This window comes from Triticum urartu, chromosome 2A, assembly GCF_056163025.1.
Source record: "Triticum urartu cultivar PI428250 chromosome 2A, HENAU_Tu73, whole genome shotgun sequence".
NCBI classification, from domain to species: Eukaryota; Viridiplantae; Streptophyta; class Magnoliopsida; order Poales; family Poaceae; genus Triticum; species Triticum urartu.
In genome coordinates, this window is record NC_141874.1 from 737,266,237 (window position 1) to 737,275,562 (window position 9,326).

Consider the following 9,326-nt stretch of genomic DNA (forward strand, 5'->3'; position numbering starts at 1 on the left):
TCGCAATCAACTCCGTATCAACCACTATAATCATCTTCACTGGAAGAATAAAGTTTGGATCCACTATATATGGAGCACAGTACTCGGTAGTAGAAAATATACATTCAGATCCACTATAAAACACAGTTCTTGGGCTGGAAATACAAAATTCAGATACCACTATAAGACATATGTACCTTTTGACTGAAAACAAAGATTCACATCGAGGCTCCACGCTATCCTCCTAAATAAAAATAAAATGAAAACCAAGACACTGATTAACTATCTGTTTCATGTCGTGCCGCTGACAGTCGTGGCACGAAAACACGGGGATGGACCTCCTCCGATCTTGGCCTTGCAGACAAGCACCGTGTCCAGGCATCTGTTTATGTAACAGCCAGCACCCGCGGGAGTCCGCACCGCCACGTCCACCACCGCCTGGCCCCTCTCCAGCTCGCCGGCCAGCCGGTCCCGCAGGAAGTGGGGCAGCTGCACGTTCAAGCCCCACGCCTTGGTAGCAGCCTCTCCCACCTTCGTTGTCTGCACGCAGAACCACGGCGCGGTGCCCTTGGCGAGCAGCGCATCCCCGTATGACACGATCGCCGAGGAGCCGACGCCACCGACACACTTCTCGACGATCTGGTTGTGGGTGTTGTCGATGTGCACGTTGATGCCGAACACCGGACTGAGCGCCCGCCGGTCGCTATGGAGATCCAGCGCCGGGTCCAGGCCGTCGACGCTGGTGATTGTCACCGTGTACTTGGTGTCACCTAGCCTATTGTTTTCCCACACAAGAAAATACAAAAAACCTGCCATGAGGCCTATCGCTATTACGATCATGCATAACGGGAAGCACTTGCTTTCTCCGTCTTGGGCCATGGTGTCGAGGAACAATGGCGAGTGCTGGATCGATATGCGGTGTTTGGGAAGTAGTTGAGGACTATATAGTATTGGAGAGGACGGCCTTTGTTCTGCGTTACGGAGAAGAGTAGGGCTCGTGCTCTAGCCGGACACGCGCGGCTTTCCGTATCTGAATCGTTTGGCGGCGCACAGTTGACAACAAATCCTAATCGGAACGGGGCTATCTAGTATTCCCTCTGTAAACTAATATAAAAGCGTTTAGATTACTAGTAATCTAAACGCTTTTATATTAGTTTACAGAGGGAGTACTAGATACCTTAGGGGTTACGGGCCAAATTTGGTTGGAAAATAATACTGTATGATCTTTAAGCTGGGAAAAACAACAAATTAGCTAACAAGTAACCGTAATGTAAATGAAATATGTCACAATACGTAGAGACCACAAATGTCAGATTATTTTTTACTGCAGTTTACCTGTACATGCTCCATTCTGTACTCTACATGCATTGACTTCTTTCCATAGTATTTCAAGTATAAAAATATAGCTTTTCAGCTAAGTTATATTTTTTGCAAAAAGGATCCAGATCTATTATAAAAGTGCATCGAAAGTACAAAGCATCTCAAACATAACAAAAATTACATAGACTCAGAGGCCACTGAACGACAACTACCACCACCAGAACGAGCCGCCGTCACGACTAAGTTATAGATATCAAGGTCATACGATACTCCCCTCCCTCCCACGTCACTCCTGTGAGCAGCTCAGAGAAACCCTACCGCCGGCCAACCCTCCCCTTTTGTCCCTCCCTTCACTCCTGCCGCCGATGTCAGGCGCTGATGTGTGCACCAATGCCGTAGGTTTACTTGGGTGACTCCAAGTGTTGAACAAAAGACAAGCACAACCATTTGTTTTGACGCAAGTATATCAGATGCTTCAGATTCTAATCTTCCGACTGTGCTACAGCTTGGCTCTTTCTTCTTTGAGGTTTCGCCGATGGAGCCGAAGAAGGACACGGTGAAGCCAAACTTCAGAACCCCTCCGAAGTGCAGTAATATTGGTAGTATTTCATGTCCGGTGAAGTAGTTTCAAGCATGCAAGCAAATAAGTAGTTCTTGTTAGAACTAATCTTGTTATTAGTGCCAGGTTTAGATTATTTCTTGTTTTTCCTTGAGTCATGCATGTAGTCCTGTCCATATACTAGGCTGCGGCAGTGTACTCACATAAAGATGAGATCATGTGTGTGCATGCAAGCTAGTAGTGGGTCAAATTAGTTAGTTGATGTAGTCACGCATGTAGTTTGTTAGCTAGCCATGTGCATGTGCATGCCGGCCGTGTCATTTGGATCATGGGTGAGTTGGTTAGTGGCCGAGTGTGCCGGCCAAGTTAGTGCGTGAGTACATGGGTTAGTGGTTAGTGTGCCCGGGTATGGCGGCTGGCTTGGCAAGTCAGCCAACCTCTCTTGTGTATATAAGTGTTGCACTGAGTCAATGAGAAAGTTTGTGGCCGAGAGGGCCAGCAGAAAAGATGTAGCATATGTTTGTCTCACTGGGAGGAAAGAGGCAAAGCTAGTTTCTCCATGGTGAAGTGTGTGCGCGCGTGTGTTTTCTTTGAGCTTTTTTATGGTGTGTTCTTGAGAGAGATGAGAGAGTTGTGTGAGGCAACCTAGAGGAAGAGAAGAAGCGGCGCTGCAAGGAGGCGGCGCCAACAATTGGCATCAGAGCCTTGTCGATCCGAGGCGGTGATGGCGACGCGGCGGACTTCATGTGACGTGGAGGTCGTCGGCGCAAGATGGAGGTCATTGGCGGTGTGATGCTGCTAGTGGCCGGTGTGTGTCTCCCTCATCGTCGAGCTGCGTCATGAGCGATGGAGAAAGGTATGTTGTCCGGTAAGTTGTGTCACCGGCGGCAAGGAGGTGATGGCCATGAAGCGGAGGCCATTGCCACAACGAGTTCCATGTCCGAGTCATCGACAAGGTGCGTCATCATCGACAACATGGAGGCGGCTCACCGGCGAGTTGCGTCACCGGTGACGAACAAGTCATCGGCAAGTTGCGGCACCGGTGACAAACATGCGGCAGCGAGTGTGCCACGGCGGTGCGCTCGTGGTGAAGGCGTAGAAGGTGTGGTTCTCATCGAGGCCAGCGGTGACGGTGACAATCGGCGTGACAAGATGGCATTGGCGGTCATCTACGTGTTGCACCGACGACAACGACGACCACAGGCTTCAAGAGAGAAATAAGTTAACAAGATTAGGGAGGTGAATGTTAGAACTAAAATCTTGTTATTAGTGCTAGATTTAGATTATTTCTTGGTTTTTCTTGAGTCATGCATGTAGTCGTGTCCATATACTAGGCTGCGGCAGTGTACTCACATAAAGATATGATCATGTGTGTGCATGCAAGCTAGTAGTGGGTCAGATTAGTTAGTTGATGTAGTCACGCATGTAGTTTGTTAGCTAGCCATGTGCATGTGCATGCCGGCCGGGTCATTTGGATCATGGGTGAGTTATTTAGTGGTCGAGTGTGCCGGCCAAGTTAGTGCGTGAGTACATGGGTTAGTGGTTAGTGTGCCCGGGTATGGTGGCTGGCTTGGCAAGTCAGCCAACCTCTCTTGTGTATATAAGTGTTGCACTGAGTTAATGAGAAAGTTTGTGGCCAAGAGGGCCAGCAGAAAAGATGTAGCATATGTGTGTCTCACTGGGAGGAAAGAGGCAAAGCTAATTTCTCCATGGTGAAGTATGCACGCGTGTGTGTTTTCTTTGAGCCTTTTCATGGTGTGTTCTTGAGAGAGATGAGAGAGTTGTGTGAGGCAATCTAGAGGAAGAGAAGAAGCCGCGCTACAAGGAGGTGGCGCCAACAATTCTTTTATTTTAAATTAGTCATGTGTGATCAGCGTGGCCGGTTGATTAAGTAGCTTTCTAATTAAAGAATATTACTCCCTTCGTTTCATAATATAAGAGCATTTTTAACACTACACTACTGTTAAAAAATGCTCTTATATTATAAGACAGAGGGAGTACTTCAGAATAGGAGGGTCCACGTACAGGTTGTGCTAGTTAGCTTGTTTTTTTCTTTCTCTCCGAGATGTAAAAGGAGGGAACCTCCGAATTAGTTCGAGACAGTTAGTAATTTAGGCCCTTACGGCTGGTGTCTAGGGTATAAAAGGCAGCGTCCTGAGTCTTGTACCCAGATTAGTTGGGAGTTGAATAAAAAATACCAGAAAACGCCTCACGGCGAGGGGCACCAACGATGCGTTTTTGCGGTTCCTAAGGTTTCGTTGCTGCTGTTCCTGTGTTGGTCTTGTATCAATATTCGGTACAAGTCTACTCGTTTGGCTTCTTGCTATATCGTTTTTATCCAAAGGCTTTTCTTCTTCTACGTCGGTCTGTTTTTTTTCTGCGACGGTTGCTGCTGTTCATTGATATTTTGCAAGTACCGTGAAGGACCGGACCAACCAGCGACTCATCGTCTAGCCGAGTCTACATCAGGCGCCGCATGGAGAGGCCTGACCGGCATCGTCGTCGGTGGGGCCTCTCCTTCCATTTGCCCGCTCATCGACGGCTGCCGCGGGACGATCCGACCGAACTGAGGCATTGTGCTCGCATGGGGCACGGTGTCGGACGCCATGGTAGCATGGCTTGCTGGATCTGTCTTCTAACGACCCGCTTCCAATAAGGATCCGAATCTCTTGTGATCTGCTGTGCTGTCTTTGAATCGGTAGCTAGCACACACAATACTCGATGAAATACCACAAAATCACATGAAATGTAATGTCAATCCATAGTATTTAACTATTTATTACCTGATAGCCCTAGGGCTAGAATACACAACAAAAACAACAATAAAGATGCGGAGTCCCATCAACGTCAATGACAAAGTTGAGTTTAAACCTCATAACCCTATTTTGTATCCTTACTCTTCGTCTGGAAAATCTGTAACATAAAACTTTGCAGCCATATAGGTCAATACATTGAATGTACTGCCAAGTCATATCTAAGGTGTTATAAAATACCTATCATACATGCATGTTGGCTTGTGCAGTGGTACTAAATTAATATCTTGCATAAATCAAAATTTATCCTACTATCAAAAGATTGTGCTATGTCGGCAAATATTATATGATTTAATTGGGCACCACCAATTCAATCAATTCCCTTTGTTGATTATCCCGCTCAAATTTATTAAATGTAATGATATCTCTCAACATTTCCACTTCTAGCTGCTCAAGTTGTCTGTAACCAGGGACACGGCTAATCAATGAGTTTTATATAGTCTGCAGAGATTGGTGCATGTTCCCCACAAGACACAATCATCACTTTGTAGCTCCCACACTCAATTGTACGGAAATTGGGAGATTGTGATGAGGTCTTACAGAAGAGTTTCCCTTAACTCTGATAGTGCCCATCCCACCTACATATCTACTAAACCAAGTTAGATCACGTAGTAGTTGTGGCTGCGCATGTAAGCTAGTAGTAATAAAAAGGTGGTTGATCTCTTTGAGCCTGATCGAATGGCCCACTAGTGTGCTCTCCCATGATGGTAACACTGTACCTTGCCACCATTTATACTATTTTGCCTAGGTATTTCATGAAACTATGTTGGTCCTATTTACTACATTGCCAGTCACATCTCATCATGAATATCACTTCACATGAACCCCATCCACTTTAGCAAATAAAATATAATATTTCTACAATGATGGCGACAAGGAAGTAAGCTCAGACCTACTCATTGAACTACACTAGGATCATACTACATATTTATCATACATACTCCTACTCATGCATACTACTCAAAAGGGACTAAATGCATAGTAAAATATAGGTTCATGTGCATGAACAAGAGATGGAACTTGTCTTGGTCTTCACTTGTAATAGTACAAAGTCTGATAATATTCTGCTTCGCTCTTTGGTCAATCTGATGTAAGTAAATAACACTCAGTGAACAAGCATGCCATATAGAAGAATAAAAAAGAACACAAGAACAAATATGGCATAGTATAAAAGAACAACAACATACTAAGTATTATATCTAATATAGATTCTTATGATGTTTTAGGATAAAAGGAAAAGAATTAACTCAAAAGAGTTAATGAAAATAAAGATATAGTTAAGCCAGGATTCAAATTTGAATAGATACAAATGGCTTGAATATTTGAAACTAAGTTACATAATGGATGAGGTTTTAGTAGAGATTTATGCAAAAACAATCACCTGAAAAGGATTTCTAGTTTACAAGTGATGATTAAAACAAGGCTTGAATTCAAATTTGAATATCCCTAAAAGTATAAACTAAAGCTAGGGTTCATTGGATAAAAGTGAATCATAAGAAAACAAAATGCAAAATGAATTATTTGAGGAATATATTTTTTGAATTATAGGAATTCTATGGTTTGAATTCAAAATTCATATTGAATCATGAAAAGTTTGAAAGTCTGGATCAAGTGGTATATATGAATAAAGAATAACCTAACGATCATAATGCAGTAGATTTCACTAAATTTGGACATTTGGTTTGCAAACAAGACCCTATTAAAGGTTTAAATACAAATTTGAACACAATCAAATTTGTATGTTCAAAAGATGAAACCAAGTGTAGCATATGATGATGCATTTTATGAATATCATTTTGCAAAAAGTTCCCTTGGATTCATACTTGGAGCTAAAAAGTTATGACGGTTTTAAATCTCAGGTACTTTTCTGCCAAATTGCCATATAACTCTACGCGGCATGATATTTTGAATTTAAATGGGGAACAACTGGCGACGTGATATTGCTCAGTAAAGGTTCGTTCAGGAAATATCAGGGGCTGTTGTATATGTGTCAATGGACACATGTGCTGCGTCCACGTCACGGGGTCGCGACGCTCATTGGAATCCCAGCAGGAGAAGGTGAAGACGGCGGCGGCCAGGGGCGGGCTCTGGTCGAAGTGGGCGCTGTCCTCCGTGGTCCTCCGCGTCAGCGAAGAGCACAATGGGGCTCCCCTGGTCACAGCGATCACTTTCATAACTTAAATGTCATCGGGCAAAACTTGTGTCAACTACCGCTTGTGTCTGGAGCACGGGCGCGTCGGCAAGATTCGCCGGACGCCAGGGTGGTCTTTTCCGTGTGGATCTGCGCGAGTAAATGGGTCAAAGAGGCGCGCCATTGAGAGAGAGAGAGAGAGAGAGAGAGAGAGAGAGAGAGAGAGATGGAGGTGCCTGTGGTGGTCAATGGGGCCTACGGCCGCTAGAATCAACCGTAGAAGCGAGTCTAGCTGGTGGAGCTTCCAGAGCTCATAGAGCTCGACTCTGACGGAGGGTGTCTGGTATTTATAGGGGGTATATGTTGTCTGGGTCAGTGAGATAATCACGAAATCGCGGCAAAGCTAAGCTAGCAACAAATCGACGGGATCAAGCTTATACCATGCAGGAGGAAGGGGATGATCCATGGGGTCCACCCGTCGGCGACTCCAGGTAAGAGAGAAAGGGGGCATGTGGTGGCCCTTAATCTGAAGTGAGATCGGACGGTCCATGTTGCCTCATGCCGCATACTGATTCGGCTGCTAAAACGGACATGGCGTTATCAAGTCTTGTGTTGGGAATTCGTAGGGTTAGAATTTAGAAACAGTGTTTGTATGTGCAATATTACACAAGTACAACCTTGTGGCATTATCAACTCTTGCGTTGGGAATTCACATGGTTAGGAACAGTGTTTGCTCTAGAATACAGTGATGTACTGATGTTCACTTGTAATTTGCAGAAGGACAACTTGCAATCAACCATAGTATTTGATCCTGCCGGAGATCTCTCATTGTCTACTTGCAATCTAGAATACAGATTCCAAAATGAATGTTCTAATATGTACCTTGGTCCCAGTCGAGGCCGAGCGAGGCGAGGTCGCTGAGGATGGCCTCCTCGGAATTCCTGGTGGTACTTGAAGATCACGGTTCAAGCATCCCCAATGTGGAATTTGCTGATCGCCACAAGGGAAGCGGACGCTGAGCGGGTAGCTGGCGGCGGGCGAAGCACGGTCACACCTAAAAAGGGAGCCTGATGCGGAGCTACAACGGCGAAGAGGTGGGAGAGTGGCAACGACGAGCTAGGCCAGGCGGACGGGTGGCAGCCGGGGTCCGGGGCCGTGGGGAGCAACAACTATGACCATGGTCAGCCGGGGATCCTCGCGCCGCCATCTACACACGGGCGAGAGATGGGATTGGCGAGATGCGTTCGGGATTGATGGATTGTCAAATCTTTCTAAAAAAACATTCACACAGGACCATAATTCCCTTGACTGATAATTTTAGTTAATAGTTTAAATCAACGGCTGAAAATAATTAGCAGGGGTTTGTGTAATACAAGTTTAAGTTACGAAATATTGGGCTCTCACGGTTTAGAAAGAACATGTTTCAAGACAAATGTTGTATTAGACCAAAAGAATCTTCATTAACAAATCCTTCAAAATGAATCAGCAAAACACAAAGGCCGAATACGTCCAACATACACATAACTACTTAACTATACACACAGATAGTTGTACTTCTCTATACAATAACGTACACATGTGCGTGCAACTGCCGAGATGCACTCAAGCCACGACGTAGGCAACGACAAGCAAAACAGCAAGGCCAAACTCCACGGCCTCCACATTGGTTGCAGCGGAGACAGGTGTTGGCGGGGGAGTGTTGCTTGCACTTGGGCTGCAGGCTGGGGCGGGTGACGAAGAGGAGGAGCCTGGCATGACATCGATTTTGACCTTCATGCCGCCCGCACAATGACCAGGGAAACCGCAGATGAAGTAGCGGGTGCCGGTGGCGGTGAGGGAGACAACATCATTCTCGGAGTTGAAGGTGGTGACTGGGGCTGGCGGTGCTGCAGGAGTCATAGTCTGCCTTGCTAACCTCGAGGACGTGGTGTGCCTGATTGGAGTACTTGAAGACGATTTGATTGCTGGTTTGGAAGTTCCTAGAGGACGCCCAAGTGACGTAGTTGGTGTTGAGGTCCCATGCGCTGCCCGGCTCGCCCATGTTGTAGCTTTCCGCAGACGCAGTGCTCAGGACACCCAAGTGGCGTAGTTGGTGCTGAGGTCCCATGCGCCGCCCGTCTCGCCCACGTTGTAGGTTACCACATGTTAGCTTATATATTAGACCCGAGATATATGTTAACATGTGCTCCACTTAGATATGTAATACTTCACTAATTACAAGTTCAATTATAGCCTACAAATACATATTTTCAAGACAAATCAAACAATCATGCTAATTATATATCTAATCTAAGTATAAACCTCTGCCTGCTACAAGTCAAAGTTATGCAAGTCTAGCTTATCAAATTCTAGAATGAACATGTTTCTTGACAAATGTTGTATAAGAGAGACAAGAAAAATCTTTATTAAAGAAGAAGCCCGAATACATACAACCTACACATATAATTACTTGGCTACACATATACTTGCTAGTAATAATTACTTGACTATACATGACTTTATACATGTATGTGCAGCTGCACAA

General features: G+C 45.2%; 1 protein-coding gene and 1 pseudogene across 1 annotated transcript; both read right to left on the bottom strand.

Moving 5' to 3' along the window:
- Positions 1-270: 270 nt before the first annotated feature.
- Positions 271-858, bottom strand: LOC147987442 (uncharacterized). Its single transcript, XM_087540342.1, has one exon. The coding sequence runs from the start codon at positions 856-858 to the stop codon at positions 271-273; it is 588 nt and encodes a 195-aa protein (XP_087396468.1).
- Positions 859-8,404: 7,546 nt separating this feature from the next.
- On the bottom strand, positions 8,405-8,909 carry LOC147987443 (mavicyanin pseudogene; annotated as a pseudogene).
- Positions 8,910-9,326: the final 417 nt, after the last annotated feature.